This window comes from Filicampus tigris, chromosome 15, assembly GCF_054856515.1.
Source record: "Filicampus tigris isolate MCC_2025a chromosome 15, RoL_Ftig_1.0, whole genome shotgun sequence".
Taxonomy (NCBI): Eukaryota; Metazoa; Chordata; class Actinopteri; order Syngnathiformes; family Syngnathidae; genus Filicampus; species Filicampus tigris.
The window spans coordinates 19,569,452-19,593,781 of record NC_141231.1 but is presented as its reverse complement, the minus strand read 5'-3'; the positions used below and the strand labels follow the sequence as shown (position 1 = coordinate 19,593,781).

Genomic DNA, 24,330 nt, shown 5'->3' with positions numbered 1-24,330 from the left:
CGTATATATGTATACATATATATATATACGTATATATGTATACATATATATATATACGTATATATGTATACATATATATATATATACGTATATATGTATACATATATATATATACGTATATATGTATACATATATATATATACGTATATATGTATACATACATATATATACGTATATATGTATACATACATATATATACGTATATATGTATACATACATATATATACGTATATATGTATACATATATATACACGTATATATGTATACATACATATATACACGTATATATGTATACATACATATATACACGTATATATGTATACATACATATATACACGTATATATGTATACATACATATATATACGTATATATGTATACATACATATATATACGTATATATGTATACATACATATATATACGTATATATGTATACATACATATATATACGTATATATGTATACATACATATATATACGTATATATGTATACATACATATATATACGTATATATGTATACATACATATATATACGTATATATGTATACATATATATATACGTATATATGTATACATATATATATATACGTATATATGTATACATATATATCATATTTATATGTATATATACATATATATCATATGTATATGTATATATAGGGGCCTTTAGTGGTTTGCCAGGTGCAGTGCTCATTCCTTCATTTTTTTGGGGGGGGGGGAAAAAATGTTAACTAAAAACAGTAAAGTATTCTTGATATAGGAAATATTGAAAGTTTGAGTTTTTTTTCAGGGAAAGATTATTTCTTGATTTTATTTTGTTCTTTTATTAAATGCAAATTGAATGTAAAAAAAAAAAAAAGATCAACCCAAGAATAATATAGAATATTTTATTCCCCCAAACATCCCATGTGCCACCTTTTGACGAGCATTTTGTTGCTTGGCGAAAGTGAGGAGGAAAAGGCTTTCCCACGTCCGGCGGCGAAGACGACAACGTGAAGCAAAAGAGCTGAGGTGATTTTGTGGAAAGAGGAGAGCGAGCGAGCGAGCGGGCGAGCGGGCGGGCGAGCGAACCGGCGGGCGCTCTGGCGCTACTTGAGCTGGCCACAGTCAGTGATGACCACCTTGGCTTTGGGGGTCCCATTTCTGTTGCCCTGCTTGTCCATGGCCTTCAGCACGTCCATGCCTTCCAGCAGCTTGCCGAACACCACGTGCTTGCCGTCCAGCCTGCAAGCAAACGGACACAAAAGCAACGCAGTCTTCATTTGCTTTTAGGAGGAAAAAGTCCGAACTGGGAGGTGACTTGGGAGCGTAGCAATATTTCACAATTTACGCACCGTACAAATAAATACGGATCGATATCATATCTGATTTGTTCTTTTCTTTGTTCCTGAAATAGAAGCTTTCTTGAAAAACTGCAATTCCAGTTAAACGACACTTATTCTTGTACATTGAGGGTTTTTTTTCCATCCAGCCGTCTCCTGACGGGTCGCGGATGTGCTGGAGCCGACCGACTACTACTTGTTTTTCTTTTTTTTCAACCCCCTTTTGGGGGTTGGCAAATACTTTGTACGCATTAGCGCCACCTCCGTCAGCAATTTAATAAAAGGAATTGACAATGATTTCTTTTTCCTCTCGAAAAAAAGGGCTTGCGTGCGTATTGGTGTGGGCACTCACCAATCGGTTTTGTCTGTGCAGAGGAAGAACTGCGAGCCGTTGGTATGGGGTCCGGCGTTGGCCATGGAAAGCGTTCCAAAGCCGCTGTGCTTCAGCTTGAAGTTCTCGTCATTGAAGGACTCGCCATAGATGGACTTCCCTCCCGTTCCGTTGTGGTTTGTGAAATCGCCGCCCTGCGCCGCGCCAAAATGTTAGCATTAGCCGCATTGCCACGAGAGGGGCTGCAAAACTACGCAGTCCCGTCATGAAAACAGACGAGACTAAAGGAAGGCTGCATTTGAAGGGGAGCAAACAAGCTTGTAATATGGAACGAAGGATGTGAAGGAGCAAATTCATAAATGCAAGTAAAAGATTTTTAAAAATGTTTGGACTTGACTGCATGCAAACCATCTTGGACTCTGGAAGATATTAGTGAAAAAGCCTCCAAAAACATGGAAAGATTCAAAAAAAAGTTGGGCCTTGAAGGCACTCGTGCAACCTTGGACTATGCGTCTTAAAAGACATAACACATGACAAGAAGGCCGCATTTAAAAGCATATAAACAATTTTCAGCTGTGAGTTGTATTGAAGGATAGCATCTTGATGAAAAGATCAAAAGAAGAGTGCATTTGAAGGCAGGCAAACAATCTTGAGCTATCAATAGTATTGAGGAAGAGAAGCGGCACATACAGACAGACAGACGGATAAAAGGACTACAAGTGGTATTGAAGGACAGTGGTGAATAGAATACAATAGGATGCACATCTTGATAAATCATTTGAAAGAAGAACACATTTGAAGGCGCGCAAGCAATGTTGGAAAATATGGAATTGAAGGATAGTAGCAACAACAAAAAACATGAAGAAGGACACATTAGAAGGCATGCAAACACTTTTGCAACCCGGCGATATGAAAGGGTAGTAGCGAGCCAAGAAAAAGAGGTGACGTTTGAAGGCTCTTTTGACAGCCTTCGTTCATGGATCTTCAAATGCAGCCCGAAGTTCTCTAAAGAGACCGTACCTGGCACATGAACTTGGGAATGATGCGGTGAAAGGTGGAACCCTTGTAGCCGAAACCTCTCTCGTTGGTGCAGAGGGCCCGGAAGTTCTCTGCCAATCAAAAAGCGTCCATCAACACCGTGGCCATTTTGGGTCTTCGTTCTTCTTTGACAGCCCAAACATGAAATCTTGCTCCGTGAAAAAAAAAAGGGATTCATATATTCCCGATTTTTGATTCGCTTCTCTCGGCGGAACTGTGTGTACATATGCTGCTGTTTTGTGTGTGTGTGCGTGTGTTTGTTTTTTTTCCCCCTCTCCAATCAGATTTGAGCCTCAACGTGTTGCCGTGCCAATCTAATCTGTAGCAACAAAATGACGGAATGACGTTACTCGCTCGGGTTGATTTTGCGCATATGCATAGACTGATAGCGCAATCTTGCTTTCTAGCCCCCGTTGACATTTTTGCTTTCTTCTTGCTGTCCTGATTGACAGTCGGTCATGCAGAGGCAGACGTTCACCTACCAGCAGTCTTTGGAACTACGTCTGCGAAAAGCTGCAACACAAAACACAAATTCATATTTTCATCATCGCTATTATTATTATCATTCTTATTATCAGAACGACAAATATGTGGCTTTTATTTATTTGAAATGACCAATATGGGTACGTTTTCTCCACTGCATGGGACACATGACGTCACCTTTTCACGTTTATGACAATGAATAAAGCTTCTGGATGCTTCAATATTTCTTCCAGCTGCTGCTATATTTTGCCTTAAAAAAATATAAACTACATCTGCAGTACGTCACGCGACCTAATTACGATGGACTTTTGGACCAAAAAAATCCATAAAGACGTGGGAAAACAATCACTTCAATTACCTCCATTGTGATCCTGCCCGCGCTGACGTCAGCAATGGCGATGTCAAAGAAAACTACGGGGTTTGACATTTTAATTGAGGGCGGAAAAAAGAGGACTTTATAGTTATTAGATTTGAACGAGAATGTACAATCTGACAACAGAATCTATGCGGGACTATTTTTATCCTAACCTGATCCGACGTCACCGTCATCAGAAGCCAATCGCAGCCGGGTCCTCGCAGAGAATTTACCAATAGCGTAAAAAGGTGGGCGGGCTTAGGGAGTGAAAACGTGACGCTCAGTTTTGCGGTCCGAACAGTCCGTGCGGGCGGTGCTAGCAACTGGACAGCCTGTACCTGTAGTTCACGTGCAAACCACAAAGATTTATGGAGGACCAAAACTGCCAAAATAATCAAATAAAAGTGGAAAAAAAACCTATACATATAATCTTATTTTATATATATATACATATACACGTACACACATATACACGTACATATATATATACATATATATATACAAAATAAAAGTAAAACTAAATGCAAAACATAAAAACTAAATAGCAAAATAAATACATAAAATGTATAGTTAAATATCAATTTATTTATATTTCATATATATATATATATATATATATATGGTTTTCTTTTCATTTCTGTCTATCATTGATTTCGGTAGTTTTGGTCCTCCACAAAGATTAGGGCCTATTTTACTTTAAAAAAAAATGCTAATGACGCATTTGATGTTTTATATTAAAATGATCATGGCAAAAACAAAGAAAGAAGCCTAACTTTTCTTTCTCGTTTTAAAGAAATACACAGGTGAAATGACAAGCAACAATGGATTCACTTTTGATTATTTCAATCATTCGTTTTTCCTTGTTTTTACTTTTGTTACACTGCACAGTTTGGTGTATGCTGTTTGATCATTTTCTAATTCTAATGTTTTATGGGGAAATGCATTCTGGTATGTGTTAATAAAGGATGAAAAACAATTCGATCTTGATTTCATACATACAGTATATACACATATATACAGTGTATATATATATATATATATATATTTTTTTTTTTTTATAGCAAAGTGTTGCACTGGCATCTGTGGTCAAAGTGATTATTCGCCGTCCTCATGTGGTCCTGATTGCTCAGGTTAAACTGCAGGCAACAAAAATAAAACATTTGTTGAAATAATGGTGGTTTTAATCCTCATCGTCCAGCTCCAGCAAATGAACAAAGCAATCGCAGATACAATCAACGATAATAATGATTACAAAATAAATAGAAAACAATGGCAATTAAAATGTGTGTTACAAAATATGTGCAATAGTTTACATCTTAAAAACGTGTTTTCTAGTAAATTTGCAGTTCAATAGTCACTTTTTCAACCCCAAATAAAAGTCAACATTTTTGTTGTTGTCGTTTTCGGAACCTCAAAGTGTCGGTTAGAAAAAAGACGGGGGCCAAACACGGAAGAATAATGAACAGGAAGAAGAAAAAAGGTACTGTGATGAAGACATGGAAATTTTCCCACGACAGACCGGAATGATGGAATGTGGGCGTCGTCTCAGTGGTTCAAAACGTTCACCTCAAATATGGGAAGCTGTTTGAGCATTTATTCCTTGGCCTTAATACTCACCTAAGGTCCATGTACTAGCACACTATATAGCCAGGAGGACAAATATATCTTACTTGTGAGGCAAATTGTGAACTACTTAATAACTGCACACTACTAGTACAACTAGTGACGTGCGAGATGTGAGCGAGTAGCATGACTTACCACGACATGTAGAATGGAATTTAGAAATGGAAATTCGATGTCTGTTTGTGCTTGTACTCTGCAATTGTCAACTAGGGCGGAGTTTGCCCTTACTAGTAACATGTACTTGTCCTACTAGTATGTCAAAGTGGTACTCCTTGTGAGGACAGAATCCTAATAGTGCATTGACCTTAAGATGGATATCAAGGAATAAACGCTCATACCGCTTTTAAGAAACACATTTGGTACACTGGTAGGGCAAGTACATGTTTCTAGCGAGGCAAAATTGCGCACTAGTTGACAACGTCGTACTACAAGCACAAGTAGTGGCAACATTTTACTAGTAAGCATCTTCGTGTAGTACTAGGAGTGCACAAAAGCTGTTCCAGCATGTATTTGATAACCTTGGTACTAGTAGGCCAAAAGTGGCACTAAGTATTGGGGGGGGGGGGGATTAAAAAATAGTCGCACTAGTAACAGAAATGTTCGACACACTAGGAGAACCACGTCGGTAGTGGCAAATCCAGGTGGAGAAAGTCAACTCCGCTCTACTGGGGGAGCTTGTTGACTTGCTGGTTGAGTGGTAGCACCAGCGGCTAAAAAGCCAAGCTGTGGCAGGCTTTTGACTTTCTGGACACCTCTGAACAATGTTGGCACGCTCGTAGGTCCACTACTGTACATATTACTAGTGAGGCAAAAACAGTTGTCATCTGTGTGCCACTAGTACAACTCGTCAAGTTGTTAGATGCCAACCAGAAGAATTTTCCAATGTCACGAGCAGTATTTGAGTTGTGCACTTGAGCAGTAGTACCGTGCGTCACATTTGTACTACGGTATCGTTGATCGCGCCTGTAACATCTAAGCTAGTTTTCATGAGCCGGTCCAAAGCATTTCATTGGGCATTTTCTGTTAGCGTTAAGCTCGTTGCTCGAAAGCCATTCGAGCATTGATTCCATTTCCTTGGTATGCCAGTTGTCAACTAGTGCGGAGTTTTGCCTCACTAGTAACACGCAGCCGTCCCTACTAGTGTGCCAAACGTGTCCTACTAGTGAGGACAAAGAGTGTAGCGGTATACGTGGACCTTAAGCACGATAGCAAGGATAGCAAATGAACAGCTTTCCACAATTCAGGGCACCGCTAGAACAACAGTGGTCGTTTCCCAAGTGCTCTAGAAACAAAGTTGAGCCGAGTCGACTTCAAATAAGCACGTCACTAAATGGAATAAAGTCAAGCTGCTCACATCTAGCGAGTGATCGGGTGCCTCTCCGGCGGCCCCCGCGGGGCCTAATAGTATTCGTACTGCAGCACAGCAGTTTCCTAGTACGCCTTAAAGGCATGTTAGAAGGCCAAAGGTGGCGCTTGGGGTGGAAAATGTTCCTAGTAACAGTTGTTCAACTAGTGCGCTCAACTGTTTAACTAGTGAGGACAAATGGCAGCAATTTGGACACATTCAACATTTCCTCTCGGTGACGCAACCAACGCTGCGGTCTTCGCATGTTACGTGAAAGGATCCGAGTGACAAATTGAGGAGGAGAAGACGACGACGACGACGACAGCCAAGACAAAGAAGACGACAAAGAAGAAGACGACGACAACAGAGGACCAAGAAGAAGAAGAAGAAGGAGAAGAAGAAGAAGGTGAAAGGCGCTCAGTTGTTCTCAAAGAGCGACAGAAGGTCGTCGCTGCTGTTGCTGGGCAGGTCGGGAGGACCCAAGTAGGACAACAGCTCGTCCGGGTTGGTCAGCTCGGGCAGAAGCTACAAAAAAATAGTTGGACAAAGTCACCCCCAAAAATGTAGCACAACAATCAAGCAGTCAATTTGTGTCCGCTGAGTGAGGTTGTTTTTAGAAGGAACAAAATGGACGAGTTGAGTCAACTTCAAATAAGTTCAAGTGAACAAAAGCAAGTGGCTCACGTCCAGCGAGTGATCGGCCGCCTCTCCCGGGGGGCCCCCCAGACCGAAGGAGCCCTCGGCGTGCAGCCGCGCATTGTGGGAAGCGGCGGCGCTCCTCTCCTCGCCGAGGTTCTGGTTGGCGTGCTGCGGCAGCAAGGCATTGTGGGACGGGTGCGGCGCCTGGCCGGGTGCAAAGGCAAGCGCGGGATTGCGCAATCAAGGATTGCGGCGCGACAGTTGGCCAGCAGCTGCGCGCGACAATCGCCGAGTCGCCAAACGGGCCATGAATGCTCCCTTAGTGGCTCTCGGCGCCACTAACGAGGCAGCAGGGAGAGACAGTCAGCTGTTCCATTGGAAAGACAGTCAACCCTCGCTATACGATACATTTGGAAGCTAACATTTAAAAAGATATTATTTCTCAATTTTGTATTTTTTTCTATTTATTGAAATCAGGCAAGTCCCAATTCGGAGCAAAAGGGTTGCGACAACAATTTCACGGCATCGTTTAGAATTACTGCAGTGATGATGCTAATTTTTGTTAGCCGGTCTATGGCAATTCACATTTCATGTTAGCATTAAGCTAGCAAAAGTTCAAGTTGAACTTTGCGAGCCTCTAAAAGTGAAAATCACTGTTTTCCAAAGAATTGACACCACAGAAAGGAGTGTTACTAACAACAACACCAGTACTAGAGTAGCTTTATTTTCTCCACTTGGGGTCGCATTCTCACTGCAGTATCTGTGACTTTGAATGCGCGTCTGCCCTGGAGAGTGACGTGGGAAGCGGCAAACTGAAAAACGGATGCTACTTGTAAACAAACCGCCGTAAGGACACCATTTCAATCCGTCTTGAGATGAAATGTTCCCGGTGTGCGTTTCCTAATAATGATCATAATAGGAAGAGGACGTTATTATAGCAGCACGCAAGAGCGCGCCCGCACGGCTGGCGGTAAAACGTGGCGCTCACGTAACGCACCGAGCGCCGTCTGTTCTTTCAAGCGCTGGGAAAGATGACGCCAGCACGGCCCAAGGCGTCAACACGCTCGACGCGCGTCTTGCGTAAGAGCGCGCTTGGTTCGCTCACCTGCTCGGGCTGGTAGGACAGCGGAGGACCCGAGGAAGGGTACTCCCCCAGGGTCGGCGTGCCGGGAGTGTTGGGGAATTCGGGGAAACCCGACTGGCTGGCGAAGCCTCGGCTCCCTGAGGAAAAACGGCAACAAGGTCAGAACAAAGACAAGAAAAAGAAGAAGGAGAAGAAGAAGAGCGTTGCGGGTCACGGAGCATCAAAAGGCTCATCGTGCAACTTAACTTGAAAGCTTCTTTTCTTCTCTTTCTTTCAGGACATTTTTTTTTACTTACTAGGTGACTTGACTTTCTAAAGTGCTATTTTTAAAGTAACAATTTTCTGGAGGGTGGGGGGGGGGTCAGAAAAAGAAAATGTTTTATTGAGGGGAAAACATTTAACAATACAGTATTTTTTTTCAAGAGAATTTTGATTTTTCTTTTCCAAGATTAAAAAAAAACAAAGAAATAAGTTACCTTCTTTAAAAATAACTAAAAAAAACCAGTGCATTTTCTCTCACCGGGTCTGTTGTAGTCGGGGCTGGCCCTGCCGCCGCCCGAGGCCGGCGGCGGCGGCACGGCGCCGGCGTACGGCGAGGAGACGGGCCCCAGCGCGGCGATCATCTCCATGACGTTGGGCAGCAGCATGTGACTGGGGCTGACGGTGCGACAGCGTTTGAGCGCCGGCCCGTCGGGCTCCTCCTTCACGTGCAGGTCGGGCTTGACCGGCACCGGCCGCCAGCCGCACAGCGGGTCGATGGTGATCTCCTCGTAATCAGAACTGCCGGAGCCACGTGGCAAATGAGCGAGCGCAAGTTTGCCCGATTCCAGAGAAGGACGCGCACTTACTTCTGGATGTAGACCAGGATCCCCAGCATGTACTGGTCCACCTCCAGACCCTCCAGCAGAGCCGTCTTACTGAAACGACAGCAGCGCGCACCGTCACGTCATGGTCACTCGCCTCCGTTTTCCTGCCGCGTTTGGATCCAAAACCTCAGACCTTATGAAAAATCTATTTTCGGGACCGACCGATAAATCTAGCCCTTTTAAAATTGCCATGAATTTGCCCATTTTTGTTCTTTTCCAAATGAACACATTACAACATAAATGGGCATAAACCTTGCGTCCCACAATAAATTTAAAAAAAACAATGATAAACAAGGAAATAATTTTTGAAAACAACGTTTTTTTGGGGTTTTTTTTTTTTTTTTTACACATGAAGAGACATTCCAGCAAATGACCACAACATCCACCCCAAAATAAAAATGTGCCGATTTTCTTTTTGTTGTAAACTTGAATACTAAAGATATCATAGTCATACATTCCACCTAGAACACATATCGTTCGTGTTCTACATATCAACGGACAGTAGTCCTGATGTATTGGTTTAATGAATGGTCTAGTTAATAATTTATCTGTAGTTTAGGAATCAGCCTTAAAAACATAAATAAACAAAAAATCCATATCAGTGGGGCCCTAACATCTCCGCCTCAATTTGAGCCCAGAAAAGGCCTGATCCTCATCCTCATCCTCATCATGTTGCATGGGCACCTACTTGCAGACAGGACATCTCCACGTTCCTCGTTCACAGTTGAGCTGCAGGTACGACTCCAGGTCGAAACACTACAAAGAGACGTGGAGAGCGGAAAAAACAAAAACTGTCTTTTGCGTCTGTAAAATTGTACCTTTTTTTTTTTTTTAAAGCACGCAGTAATGATATAAACAAATAGAATGTCAAGAATTAAAGAGTTTTTGCAAATGTTTTCCTTTCATTCACTGGCCACGGCACTGCTCCCGAGGTGCTTGCCATGGCCACCTGGGGGCAGTAGAATACAGACATTGGGATATACTCCACGGAGGGACTGTGGCGCCTCTGCTATTATCATTTCAAGCGTTAATTAGCATTAAGCTAAGTGGACTCGGCTTAGGCAAAGCTATGTGATGTTTTCTGATACACAATATGCATGCAACTCTATTTTATGTTTAGCTTGACTTCAACTGGGAGCGGCATTAAACTGCTTGAAGTCTCTTTTTTTTTTTCTTCCAAGAACTGTTCCAAGGCATCAAGGCGCCGTTTTGGACAAGCGCTTCAAGGCGTGTGCGAATGGAGCATTGGAGTCACGTCCGAACCTGTATGTGGCGGCAGTCGTGTCCTCGCGCCGGCAGCTGGATGCGCCGGAAGGTGATTGGACACTTGAGCGAGACTTTGATGGCCGTTTGCTCCACGCCGTCCTCTCCGTTTAGCCCGGGGGTCCCGGGGATGGTGCCGCTGCTGAAGTTTCTCTTGACTGAAACACAGCACACAATGACATCATCCGTTCGCTTGTTACTGGGCCACTCCTGTCCTGTAGGTGGCACTAACGCTCATTGCACATTTGGAGGACACAGGTCAACACCTGTTGTAACAAAAAAAGTCATGTCAAATACAAAAGGCTTCCCCCCCCAGGTAATTGAAAAGAACCTGGAGTGAATTGTCGCCTCCTGGCCTGTAGGTGGCAGTAAGGAAAAGTGTCAACTTGGGTAGGCCACAGGCAATATTTTCAAGTGATTTTTGTCACTACTGCTAATTTCAAAACATGTAGGCCACAGCTACAATTTCCACAAAAAGCAAAAATATCTAAGTACGTACAAAAGGCATATTTTCCTCGACAAAAGTGTGTATTATGGTTGACAAAAGTAAATATTGTGGTCATCTTTTGGACCGGTAGAATGAGTTAGCATTTTAATTCAAGACAGAAAAACGTAACCTAAGACGCGTTTGTGATTAGTGGCGGCGCCGCGAACATCATTTTGTCAAGAAAACGTGGGCTTTGACCTCCACTTTGATTGGTATGACAATCATCCACGATTAGGCAATCGCGTCAACGTGCATTTCGACTCCATTTTGTCACCACCGGAAGTGAATCCGTGGACTGCTGCCGCGTGCGCCGTAAACGATAGCGGCGTTGAGCGTGCGTTGCGTCTCACTCTTGGTGATGCAGTGTTCGGCGGGCAGCAGCCGCTTCTTCATCAGTCCTTGCAGCACCGACCTGACGGAGGGCCGATGGACCAGCTGCAGCACGAACAAATGGGACTGCGGAAACGGAACGCACGTTTGCTGGCGTTTCAAGTACGGCCGTCCGTCCTCCTTGTAATTTGCTAGCCAGACTTACGCAGCAGCAGGCGGTGACGGTGATCTGGACCGTGTTGCGTCCGGGCTGGCACACTTGCTTGAGGTACAAGGCCTTGTGGGAGGTCTTGTTGTCGCCGCGCTCGATGGACAAGGGCGTGGCGTTGACGCTCACCTGCACCGAGGCGGGCCAGTTGGTGTTCATCTGCCGGTCCTCGTGGTGGTAGCACTTGAACTGCAGCTCCAGATCTGGCCTGCGGAGGGCGGCAGTGGACTATGTGCACCGAGTGGTGTGACGTATTTCCGGTAAAATCTCATACGGCGTCATGCCCAGCGCCATTGTTTTCAAGCCGTTTTACTTCAGAGAATTTCTATCAATTGTCAACGTTTTGCGGTGTTTTTCGCCATTATCTTTACGCGCGCGCGCGTGTGTGTGTGTGTGTGTGTGTGTGTGGTTTGCGCGTATTTGTGAAGACGAGGTGAGAGGACGGCACGTTGAGCTCTCACTGCCGTGTGCCGAGCCAGATCAGATGTGTGCCGTGGCTTCTGCACAGTGTTAATGCGCTTCGATGAACAGCGCCTGCTGATGTAAAAATAGTTAAACTAGAACCCCCACAGCCTTAGACACAACAACAAGATTTTGGAAAAATTGATTTTACAAATGCTTTTAAAGGCCTTCATCATAGTTATGGGGGGGAAAAAAAGGAGGGATGTTTGATAGCATTAGGATTTACTCTGAGCGCTTGAAAGATCATGAAGTTCGTCCCAATCGCATCACGTCGCGATCGAATCGAATGACATCGTCGAAATGCATCGTAATTGCTGCGAATTCGTCGCATCAAACTTCAAGTGAATCATATTGCAATTGGGGTGATTTGCATCGCGACATAATTGCAGCTAACCATATGCTGTCGAATACAAATTGGGGGCAATCGCAACATGTCGAATCGCGATTGGAGGGCAATATGTTTAACGTCAAAATGACAACGAATCCTTTCGGATTGCATCGCATTTGGAACGAACCATAATCGTGCCTGATCGCAAATGCAGTCGATGGCATGGTAAGTAGGGCAAATTGTATGGTGGCGCATTGTCACCGCAGCTAATGGCATCACGTCATCATCGAAACGCATTGGGTCGTAACTGGAACGGATCGGATCGGATCGTATTGCGTCAAAGTTGGGGTCAAGCGCAACGTAGCGCAGCGCATTTGGAGCGTGGCAACGGAATGGCAGCTCATGACACGGCAGCCGGAGTTCCAAAGTGAACGCGGCGGAGAGGCTGACCTCATCATGAGCGTTTTGTAGACGGAGTCTCGAAGCTGGAAGGCGTGGTTACTGACGGCCAAGTTGTGCTCCAGTCGGAAAGGCTCCAACACCACGCCGTCCCGCACCGGGAAGGTCAGGCGGAGGTCGTCGCTGGGGTTACCTTGACCGGGAACAAACAGCACCACAACACTCGGCACTCTGATCACCACGTCTACGCTATTGGGGAGCCGGTCCAGGCGCCAATGGGGGGGGGGGGGGGGGGGGGGGGGGGACAAACAAAAAAAAACGGCACGACGTGGCGGCCTCGGAAGAAAATAAATAAATACATGAAATTATAGTACAGTTCACTTCTCACCAAGAATGTCGATCTCATGATTAGGGAATGACAACAAAAACTACAGTGAAGTAGACCCCTAAAAATAAAAAGGAGCAAACCTGCTCCAAAAAGTCCTTTGAAAACCAAAGCCAAGAGGAAATCAAAACGGAGTGTTAATATTGTCATGAAAAATGTCATCAAAGTCCTGCGATGTGCAACAGCTCACTCACCTGTGGCAGTCTGCGGGCCACCCATGTTGCTTTTCACGTCGGCGGCCATGTAGGGGGGTTTGCTGTCCTGGCCTGGGGAGAGGTAGGGCGGCATGGAGGTGCCAGGAGTCATGGGAGGCGTGGGGTTGCCGCCCATGGGGGAGCTGGGGTACACGGGCATCCCTCCGCCCCGGCCGGGCTGACGAGCGCAGACCACGGTCCAGCGTTACACTCGAATGAGCGCAAGCTGAGGCACAAGCACGTGCAAACGTAGCGCTCGCTGCGGCTGAGCTGCGGCTGCGCTGAGCTGCGGCTGCGCTGAGCTGTGGCTGCGCTGAGCTGCGGCTGGCTAATTCAACCATTCATTTCACATTTGCTTTTCCCACCCCCCATCACGAGGACCGTTTTTTGGTTGTTTTTTTTTAACCGGCTTCCACAGTCAAAAGCACGTCTTATCCTGATGTGCATTACTTACAAGACGTTATTTCAAATTGATAGTGCACAAGCATACATTCATTATGATTCACTTACTGGTCGGAAAATAGGCATAAATGTTGATCAATATTTGCGATTCATTTGATAATTGATAAGATGCCGATTCATCGTTGAACCTCTACTAGAAAGTTTTGATCATGTTTTGAAAAAAATTGGAATATTTTTTCCCCCAGAAGAAAAACTTTGTCATTATTCTTTTATTTCAGGCAACGGCATTTCACAAGGGAAACTGAAGGAACGAGTAATTACATAACAAAAAAGAGCAACACGCAAAAAAAAAAAAAAAAAAAAACGCTTGCCATTATGCCTGAAAGTAAGTGGTGAAAAGAAAAACTAATCTCATTTTCTTTTTGTCTATTGAGACAAAAAACCCACAAAAGTTCATTCAGCTAATACTCGGAAGGAGAAAAAAAAAAAAAGAAACCTTTCCTGGAAAAAACGTAACCCTAACCCCGTTTGGCATCAGTTGAAATACAAAAAAAAAATCCCAAAGGGAAAACACGTCTCAAGATGTGTTTAGAACATTGTCAATGTGCTTTGTTTTCCAAATGTGACAATTGTTTAAAATGGGAATTTTGTGAGGAGCAACTTTCCAATGTTCTTTTAGGGCCACGTCGCCCAGCAACAAGAATGCTTTTTGACTTTCCTATTGAACGTTTGGCGCCACTCACCCCGCTGGCCGCCGCCTGAGTGAAGGCGTTGTATCCTCCCGGGCCTGCAGGGGGCAGGCTTGTCTGCCCATTAAACACTTCTGACTGAAGACCGGATGCCCAAAAAAAGAGGTCACAACACAAACGTCAGGACATTTTATTTGCGGGGCCCTCTGGCGTGATATCAACAATTTGTGACAGTAATGTTGCTTATTGATCGTTCATTTGTTGTCATGAGCATTGGAAAGGACTTGACATTGCGTCATTTTCTGACCTTTACCTTGTAGTACTGGGGCGGGTTGGGCTGGCCGGCGCCGGCGGGGAACGGCGGCGGGTTGCTGTGCGACCCGGAGGCGTACTGGCCCATGGGGGGCATGCGGCCGGCCGGGTACGAGGGCGAGGGGGCGCACCGTTGCGGCGGTCCGGGTGGGTACTGCAGAGGCTGCTGCGGATACGCCGACATGGACGACATCCCGCCCCCGCCGCCGCCGCCGAACTGCCCGGGACGAGTCAGAACAAGCTTAGGTGGGGTTAGGGCTGCGTGCAAGTGTTCAGCTCTGAAACTAAGGTGAGGCCAGGTTTTCAAATTAGGGTTGGAAGACTGGATTAGGGTTTGAATTAAGAACTTGTGTTTCACATTAGGGCTTCAAATTCAAATTAGGATTTCACGTTTGACACAAGGGTTAGGGCTTGAAATTGGGGTTTCAAGCCAAGGTTTCAAGTTTGTTTGAATTCCAGGTTAGGCTTTCAAATCAAGGTTTCGAGACTGGGTGAGTAATAAGTGCTACATTGATGATTGCAGACTTGAATGGTTTTGCAAAATGGGCTTTAAAATTAGGGTTTCAAATCTGGGTTATTTTTTTTTAGAAGGGGTTAAGATTTCAAATCTGGGTTAGGGTTTTAAACAAAGGTTAAGATTTCAAGTTTGGGTTCCAAGTCTGGATCAGGCTTTCAAATTAGAGTGTGGATCCAAAGTTCCAGTTTGAAATGATGCTCTGAGGCCAAGGTTAAGGTGCTAAACAATTGTTCCTGGTTTTCGATGAGGATTTTAAGCCTGTTTATACAAGGTTTGGGTAGGGCTCTCACCTCAGAGTGGAAGGTGCGTTTGAGTCCCTGCGTTGCTCCAGGGTATCCCCCGCTTGCTGCTGCTCCTCCTCCTCCTCCGCCGCCGCCGCCACCGCCACCAACGTGCATCTTCTGTGTGTGTCCATGGTGGGGGGGATACAAGCCTCCGCCAGAGGATGGCGCCGGTCCAGGCCTGCTTGAAACCATACCGCCCTGGTGCATGCCCGGGGGGGCGCGAGGGCCCCCGTGAGGGCCTACGTGAGGGCCTACGTGAGGGCCCCCGTGAGACATGAATTGGGGGCTGTAGGAGGAGGCTCCGCCCATCTGCCCGGAAAGAAAAAATATGGAGTGAAGAAGGGTAGCGTGAGGCCACGCTGCCCTCTGGTGGCCATTACATGAACTAGGCTTTACAGCCACCATCAGGGTTTGAATCAGTGGTTGAGTTTTAAAATTAGGGTGTGAAGCCCAGGTTACGGTTTCAAGTACGTTTTAGGGTTTTAAACAACAGTTGGGGTTTTATAGTAGGCTTTCAAACAAGGGTTGGTGTCCGAAAAACAATGGTCGAGGTTTTACATTAAGGTATGAAGAAGCCATGGTTAGGGTTTAAAATGAGAGCATCAAACCGGGATTAGGGTTTTAAACAAAGGTTAGGGTTTCAAGCTTGGATTTAGAGTTTTACACAAGGTTTAGTGTTTCAAATATAGGTTTCAAGAAATCGGTTATGTTTAAAAAGAATGATGAGGTTTCAAAATATGGTGTGAACTCAGTTATGGTTTCAAATGAGGGTTTTAAACCTGGACTGGGGATTTAAAACAAGGGCTATCTTTTCATTATCAGGATTAAAGTTTCAAATTAGACTTCCAAGCAAAGGTTACGGTTTTTAAAATGGGTTAGGGTTTCAAGTTTGGGCTGAACAGATAGTGGTTCCAATTTGGGCTTTAAACTCAGGATTTAGCTTTTCAAACAAGATATTCAAATTATGGATTCATTTTAGGGTTTCAAGAAATTTGTTAGGGGTTTGAACAAGGGTTAAGGTTTCAAATTAGGATTTGAAGCAAAGTTTAGGGTTTCAAATTAAGGTTTCAAACCTAGATTAGGTTTCAATTTTAAGGTTTAAAATGAGTGTTTGATGCCTGGGTCAGCATTTCAAACATTGGTTAGGGTGCCAAGTTTGGGTAAGGGTTTCAAGCCAGTTTAAAACAAGGGTATGGGTTTCATATTATGGCTTCAAGCGTTTGAGTACCTGCGCATAGCTGATGTCCTGGTTCTGCTTCTCCTGGATTGCCGCCACGGTTGCGGTGGCGGTGGCGGTAGCTGTGGCGGCAGCTACGGCGGCAGCAGCGGCGGTGGTGAAGTCTGACGGGGGGCGCACACCCATGCCACCGCTGTTACCGGGGTAACTGCACAGAGGGGAGAAGTCATATTTACAGTCACTAGCCAACTGAAACAACGTTCGACCTACGAAGACTGCAAGTCTCCTGTGTTAGCTCCCAATGGTAACTTCAATCTGATCAATTAAAACAAATAGCTGGACTAAGCATGGCCCGAAGTGGATTTTCGTCCGGCCCGCTAATCGGCCCTCGTGCGTGTGACGTGCTCGCGAGGCGGCCAAATTTCATCTCGGCCTACTCGGTGAAAGGCTTCTTTTTAGGCTTCTTTCAAAACAAATTGAGTCCGGTAGGAAAATCAAGCTGCGGGCAGCACTCAAGTATGACACTGGCACATCATGCACTTCCCTACTTCCGGAAACGTGCCGTAGCAAACCCGCTGTGTAGCGGTTTGCTGGCATGCTTTTATTTTGAAGGCAGGGAAGTGTAAAGGAGGGGAGTGTGGCAAATAGGTCATTTGTTGCTTGCAGACTTGTCGTCTGTCGGACCCAAATAATTATACAATACAATACAATACGGAGGTCGGAGCGGGGCGGGGGCCGACAATGTTTACGAATATGGCCGGGGGGTCGTGGCCGGAAGGGTACCCAGGTCAAGGGTGGAGGGTCGCGGCCGGTCCCCAGCTCTGTCGCTAACGTTCCAGCTAAGAAAGACCAACAACTTGCAGCCTAAACCTTTACATTAGCTTCCAATATTCGCTTCCGAATGTACTTTTCAAATGATAATTTCCGGTGTCACCTTCTAACGTTTAGAGCCATAAAAAAAGAAGAAAAAAAAAATCGACTTAGCTTCCAATGTTGCCTCCAATGCTTGATTCCAGTTAGTGAGGTAGTTAGCTTAAAGGTTGATGTTAGTTCAAATTTAGCTTGCAATACAGTGCTCGCTCACATTACAAGGAACCCGGCCCCCATTTGTTGTAGGGAATGGTACCTGCCGCCGTAGGCCGCTGCAGGGTTGTACGCCGCATTGGGGCGCCCGTACATGAGCGGCTGGCCGTAGCCTTTGGATATGGCGTCACCGTACCCCTGCTGGCTCATGAACTGCGGCCCCATGGCGCCGGCCATACCGGGCCCGCCGCCTCCTCCTCCCACGCCGGGCATCATGTGACCACCCGTGCTGTCGCCAGGACCCATGGCCGGCGCTCCGATCACCTACAAGAGAAACACGGTTACACTCCCAGGACACTTTATTAGGTACACACACATGTCATGGACATGGCATTCTCGGGAGGTGGGCAAAGAAGTTGGCACTCAAGGACCTCATTTGATATTGAAAGTGCTGTATACAGAAGGGCCACCTCATTCGTAGGCAAAGTTGAAAATGTATATCAAATTGTTCATTGTAGCTTCTGCAGTTGGCTTTCAATGTGACCACTAACATTAGGGCTAAATAATATCAGCTTTTGGCATCAGCTTAGTTAGCGACAAAATTAGCATCTAATGTCACTTTCCAAACTTGCCTCTAACGTTAGACTACCAATGTTAGTCTGTGACGTTAGCTCCCAACCTTACCACTAATGGTACAGCGAAGAAAGACCAATACTGGCTTCTGACGTTAGCTTCAAACGATAGCTTTCAATGTTAGCCCCCATTGCCGCCTCCAGTGTTAGCTTCAACTTTAGTTTCTGAAGTCGGTTTCCCAAGTTAGCGCTCAATGTTAGCTTCCAGCATTTTTTTTCAAACACGAGCGCTAATGAAACCAAAGTTAGGTTCCGACAAGATAAGTTAAAACGTGATAAATTGGCTTTCCGCCTACGGTATGACAAAACAACGCAATTAATTCCGGTTCAGGTCACTGAAGGAGCCCTTTCTTGTTATGTGTGTCTTCTTTTTAAAGCTTAAATCCTTTTAAACACTTGACCGTTCTGACAGTATTAATAGTTACCTAGCAAGTAACTTTGATTTGAAATAAAGCCTCCACCATTGACCTGAACCAGAAGTAATTGTTTTGTGTTATGCCAAATGCAGAAGCCAACATGAAGCTTATCATGTTGTGTTTTTTTCATTTTCTGGTATGGCAGCAATACACTTTGTGTAATAATTAGCTAGCTTCCCACACCGAAAAAAGTCCTTTGAACTGACGTAATTATTTTACCATTTTCGAAGAAAAGCGGAAAATGACACTAGTTTACCGCATTTTAAATCAGGGGCAAAGAATAATTTGCTACTTTTTATTTCAGTGCAACATGACCGCCAATGTTGGCCGACATTCGCTTCGACATTTGTTTCCAATGCTAGCTTTCAACATGAGCCTTTCTTCACTGGTCTGCCACGTGCTTTCTTTGTATATGGCCCGCGGGTTGTATTTTTCCCAGCTTCGTTGGCATTTCGTAAAAATGCATTTGGTAGTAGTAAATGTTAATATCAGTTTTCTTTTCCTTTGCCATTTGACGAAGCAGTGTCACATGTCACCTGGCTGTGCGTGGGATTGGTCACGCCCCACACTGTGGTTACTACAGAGAGAGATCCCGCGTGTTGATTGGCTGTTGGTTGCCAGGAGACTGGCTCATGGAGGAAGGCGCCGTCACCGCTGAGGAGGGAGACGGAGGGAAAAAAAAGGCCATGAAGGCGGCGGCGGCGGGCGTTAGCGTTTGTTCACACCACCACCTCACAGTCTGCCCGCTAGCTGTGCTAAAGTGCAATTATGAATTTGCTCATTAAAAATCAGCAGACGGTTATGACCCGTTTGTACGGAAACGGGCAGGGGATGAAGGTCAGGCACTTCCTGCTTCTAAATGTCAACAGGAAACGGCCACATCACAATTGCACCGCAACAATAAACATTTTTTTGTGCTGTCTTTATTACACTTGTGCCAATTCGCATCCGTTTGGCTCGTTCACTGTGTCTACCAGCCAGTCGCCTCTTTGGAAAACTGCTGCAGACCACATTAAGCAATGGGAAGTTCACACGGCCTTCCTCCTCGTGGATCAATATAATACGACCTCGCAGGGGCAATACTGCCTCCTGGTGGCTTGGTGTATCAAATAAGGACAACACGTTGGATGAGATACAAACTGGCCATTAACCCATGAAGGCCTAAAGCGCCTCGGCTCCACATCTCCCCAAAACTCAAGGGTGACTCGTCTACAATCACCCTCTTAAACCTGCGCTTCTCCCAGAAATCCAACACCTTCAAAAGAATTGATATCTCAGACCCTGTAGCAGTTAGAAACATCATTCCAAACGAATTTGAGAGTTTAGACGTGTGGCTTTCACACAGGCCCGAGTTTATTGTTATCATCATCATCATTTATGGTTTCAACCGGAGATGTACAAATAAAGTGTCAGTGCAAGAGAAGCACTGTTTCTCATTCCAAAAAATCCAATGGTGATTACCGTAATCTATTCTGTTACAAAGACGTTGCTATCGTCATTATCTCCAAACATATATCACGTTCGACTCGTTCCACTGTTTCAAAGTCCACAAGCGTGTCGTCTTTTTCACCGCCGTCACTTATTTCAGATCGTCTGCGTCGCTATCAATGCACGAAAAATTCCAGGACATCCTCCGCGGTCTCAAGACACCGTCGCAAGTATATTCTGATGCATTTCATTGGCTAAGAGACCGATAATTGGATTTAAAAAAAAAAAAAAAGAAAAGAAAAAGAAGTATCTTTCTATCTACCCTCTCCGGGCTTGAAAGGTGGAACGACGCAACGGCGCTCTAGTGGTAGAAATGCACTCCCGGCCTTAATGGATCGAGTCAACCTGTAATTATTCTTCCACAAGTAACTCATTATTTTCATTGCTGAATGATTGTTTGCTAGCAGGATTCTGGAGAATACCGTTTGTACAAAAGCTCGGTGAACATGTCAAGAACACGCCATGCCAAAACGAAGATACAAAGTACAAAGTGTTCCTGACCTAAATGAGGATTATTACGGCCCTCTTGTGCGTGCGCGTGCGTCCATCTACCTTTGAGGAGTGGGATGCGGGGCTCGTTTCATGGAGTTGAGGGGTTTCATTGGAGGAGCATGGGGGTGACTGGGGTAGCCCCCCTGAAAGAGATCAACACAAAGGAGGAAGAAGTTCAGTCAGCCACTTTGGCGTCGTCATGGTCACCACCGACAGCGGCGGCGGCGACGACGACGACGACGCGACGCCCTCGCGCTGCCTTTCATGTTTGATTGTACGACGACACGACGAGTCCTTGCCTCCTCGCACGGGGACCGGGAGGGCCTGGGGGGAATTGCGTTGTGGGGGGGGGGGGGGGGGTGCAGCAAGCGTGGAGCTAAATTTAGCTTGTTGATCTCAAAAGGAAACACTTTCTGATTTAATGCCGCCATTTCTTCTTGTAAATTTAGCAGGGATGCACAGACGTCAATACCAGAATCAGTATCCGATAATGTGCACCTGTACTTTTACTTGAAAAAAAAAAATGCTACAGGTACTAGCGGTACCATTTTACCAACCGAATGAAGACACCTTACAGACAGGCGGAGTAGAAGCCACGTCTGCCATGTGGCGATCTGGAGCAGGCCGCACTAGCCTCGCAAAGGTGCCACGGACGAAGCCAGGCGGCTTGGCACGTCCAATAAAATAAATTGAGCGCTGGCGGGGTCAAGGGCCACAAACGCGCAGAGGCAACATGCCATCTGTATTGCGACTTGTTTCGATGCTAGACTCTTCCTGGCCTCTCATCTTAGTCCACGTTTTGCTGGGTGCCGCGAGTGCTCAGACTGAGATAGCACAGAAGTGAAACACTACAGGCTACATTTCAATTCACGGCCAATGAAAGCAAAAAGTGCAAAATATGCATCGGGAGGGCTGGCAGTGAATGACGGGAAACATGTGGCACGGCTCGGAGAAAAAAAAACTGCAGTTGGATGTGAAAACGTCACGAGTGACACCTTACTGGAAAAAAAAAAAGTGACGCGAGAAAAACTTTGCGCGTCGTGTTTTGGAAGAATACCTGATGAACACAAAATTCATTTTCATCACAACTGCGAGATGTCACAGCGTTTTCAAGCATCAGTACTTCGCATTAGCAAGTAGTCCATGAAATGGAAGCGCCGATCCTTGGACTGGAAAAAGTGGTACTGCCACATCCCTAAAATTGAAGTCAGGAGCCTCCTCAAGTCACATGACCAAACATCAGTGAACCCCGCTAGCTACATCACGGTCAATCATTCATGTCCATTTTTAAGCAACGCCCCCTTTTTATTTTTATGGGATTTGACAATTTACAGGCAAGCCCAAATTTAGAGTTGTGCTGCTTCAGTGTAGTAGACGTCCACAATGACCCACACAACATCCCTTAGCAGAAGTGAGGCAGAGAAGGTCTTCTACTAAGCTTCTGTGAATTCAGAGAATATATGCCTGGCAAATGTTGTGCACTCTCTGCATTTTGCTGTTTCATGTGTGCTCAAAGTAGCAGCTGTTTGAAAGTTTACAATTAGCGTATCATCGATAGCGCTAGCTCGTTTGTGGTGTTGTGGTGGCATTGTATGTTAGCACGACTGGCAGCCTTGCAAAGTTTGTTTGATCATTTGGTGTTTGAATAAACAACGATGAAGCTTGTGTTTTGTGCGTCATCAGTTTGACATTAAACGTCAATCGAGCGTGAACCCTCACCCGATCCGAAGACGACGCCAGCCAGGAGGGCACAACCTCTCAACTTGCGGTCGTCACAAATTACAATGCCATGCCGGGGTTCGGCTTTCAAGCACAGGATGGGATTTCAAACAAGTGCCAAGATTTGACAAGTTGGAATACACAAAGTTGAACAACCGTGCACGGTAACTATCCTCACCAGCAGGTGGCGCTCTGCTTTTCCAAAGAGGAGGAAAACGGAAGAAATTAACTGGACACAATCATCAATACAATTAATAACGCAAACTTGGCATTTGACATCTACATTATGGAACATTGTCAGGTGAATGTGTGTGCGTGAACGTGCACACGGAAAGGACGCAAAAATCCAGTCCTCACACGCACGCGCACAATATCACGTGTGGAAGGCGCTACAGGTGCCGGATGCCCACGCACACAACAACAAAGAATAACGCAAAACAACGCTAACAATTCCCGTAAACAAACAAAACAACACGAACCCGCTGCACGTATGAACACGCTTGTTGTGCACGACCCGGCCAGACATGGATCCGCCAGACAATGAGCACGTGTGTGCACGCGCACGCTTCGGAGTCTATTACCTGTGCCTGCGCGTGATGGCCGCGATCATCGTCTACGTGCACAACGTGCACAACGTGCACACGCACACCTTCTGGCCTTCCCGCCACGGGAGCTCGCGGCTTTCGGCGGCACAACGGAACAAAGCGGCGTGCACGCGGCGCTGAGCTGCGCGACGCACCATACGCGATCGGTACCGCCTACCTGGCTGGTGCGTGCGTGCGTGCTCGCGACCCGGGTAACGGCGCGTGCAACTGTGCGCGCGAACGTGGCGTTGGGGTGCGCGGGGAGCCCAAAGCCGCCGTGCTCCCGCCGTGACATTCCCACGCATCTTACCTGTCTGTACGCGCGCGTCCACGTCCCGAAGCCAGACGCTTCGGCGAGCTAGCTAGATTAGCTTAGTTTACCTTAGCTTAGCTTAGGTTAGCTCGGCATAGCAGGCTAGCTAGCTCGTGTGGTGTCGCAGTCGGCTAACGCTGAACTAGCTGTCAAGTTTGGCCGTAAAGTCTCCCTTTTCGGCGCTCATTGTGTCCACAAGGAGGAGCCAGGCGGCGCAGTCCAAGCTTTTAAAATCCGGGCGACTGAACACTTCCGGTCGGCGTCACGTTTAATTACGCTAACTCGGCGAGCCAATTAGAGCTAGCTTGTCGAGGACACGGAGCTCACTTTCGTAAAAACAGACCATCGCACAATGACAAGCTATAATGAATTCATGACGTCACCGCCACCAGCTCGCCCCTCCTACTCCTCCTCGGTGTGCCTGACGTCACTAGGAAACTTCAGGTACTAACCGTGCGTCTTTACCCCCGCCATCTTGGGAAGGTACTGACAGTTTGGGGATTACAATAAAAAAGTACGTCCAATAAAATGTTAACAAAGATCCGTTCTCATCACACGTACAGTGTGTGCGGGTGAGCGCGCTCGTGTGTTGTAGTCCTTACAAGTATGTGTCTTGTAAAGGTGTGTGTGTGTCGCGTTTGCATTTGTGTTGTAGTACGTACGAGGGTGTTTTATTGTAGGCGTTTGTGACCACGCGTGCTGTAGACCCACTAGTGTGTGTGTGCATGTCTTCTTGTACACGATCGGGTGTTTTTGTGAGCGTGTGACATCCTGTAAACAGTCTTGTTGAGGTGTGTGTGTGTCTTTTAGAACAATGTGTCGTTTATGCCCTTACAAATGTTTTTTTTAGTAGAGCTGTGTGTGTTGTAGTACTTACAAGTGTGTCTTGCTTTTGAGGTGTGTGTCCGTGTAGTGTCCTTCCAAATGTGTGTGTGTTGTAGTGCTTTAGCCCATGTAAGTGTGATGTTGAATTGTGTGTGTTTTCGGTCCTTTCAAGGGTGTTTGTAGAAGTGTGTGCATGTATGCTTCGTTTTTGTAGACGCGTGTTATATTCTGTACAAGTGTGTGTGTGTGAGAGAGTGTGTGTGTGTGAGAGAGAGAGAGAGAGAGAGGGAGAGAGAGAGAGAGCAATGTCGCAACC

The 24,330-nt window shown here is 45.8% G+C and overlaps 2 protein-coding genes across 6 annotated transcripts; both read right to left on the bottom strand.

Annotated features, from left to right (window-relative positions):
• Positions 1-872: 872 nt before the first annotated feature.
• Positions 873-3,843, bottom strand: ppiab (peptidylprolyl isomerase Ab (cyclophilin A)). Its single transcript, XM_086053568.1, has 5 exons — positions 3,532-3,843; positions 3,173-3,203; positions 2,673-2,761; positions 1,674-1,846; positions 873-1,223 (listed from the first exon to the last, which is right to left on the bottom strand). The coding sequence occupies exons 1-5, from the start codon at positions 3,598-3,600 to the stop codon at positions 1,088-1,090; spliced, it is 498 nt and encodes a 165-aa protein (XP_085909694.1). The 5' UTR covers positions 3,601-3,843; the 3' UTR covers positions 873-1,087.
• Positions 3,844-4,687: 844 nt separating this feature from the next.
• On the bottom strand, positions 4,688-23,562 carry zmiz2 (zinc finger, MIZ-type containing 2). Of its 5 annotated transcripts, none has more exons than XM_086053563.1 (19): positions 23,187-23,562; positions 20,634-20,716; positions 19,130-19,247; positions 17,649-17,869; positions 16,574-16,730; positions 15,352-15,654; positions 14,546-14,761; positions 14,287-14,370; positions 13,142-13,319; positions 12,614-12,755; positions 11,371-11,581; positions 11,186-11,291; positions 10,349-10,506; positions 9,774-9,841; positions 9,068-9,136; positions 8,740-8,999; positions 8,241-8,356; positions 7,181-7,339; positions 4,688-7,021 (listed from the first exon to the last, which is right to left on the bottom strand). In XM_086053563.1, the coding sequence occupies exons 2-19, from the start codon at positions 20,681-20,683 to the stop codon at positions 6,914-6,916; spliced, it is 2,724 nt and encodes a 907-aa protein (XP_085909689.1). In that variant the 5' UTR covers positions 20,684-20,716; positions 23,187-23,562; the 3' UTR covers positions 4,688-6,913. The 5 variants fall into 5 exon arrangements, with proteins under 5 accessions (XP_085909689.1, XP_085909690.1, XP_085909691.1 ...); XM_086053564.1 differs by lacking the exon at positions 23,187-23,562 and adding an exon at positions 22,874-23,180; XM_086053565.1 differs by lacking the exon at positions 23,187-23,562 and adding an exon at positions 22,772-22,867.
• Positions 23,563-24,330: the final 768 nt, after the last annotated feature.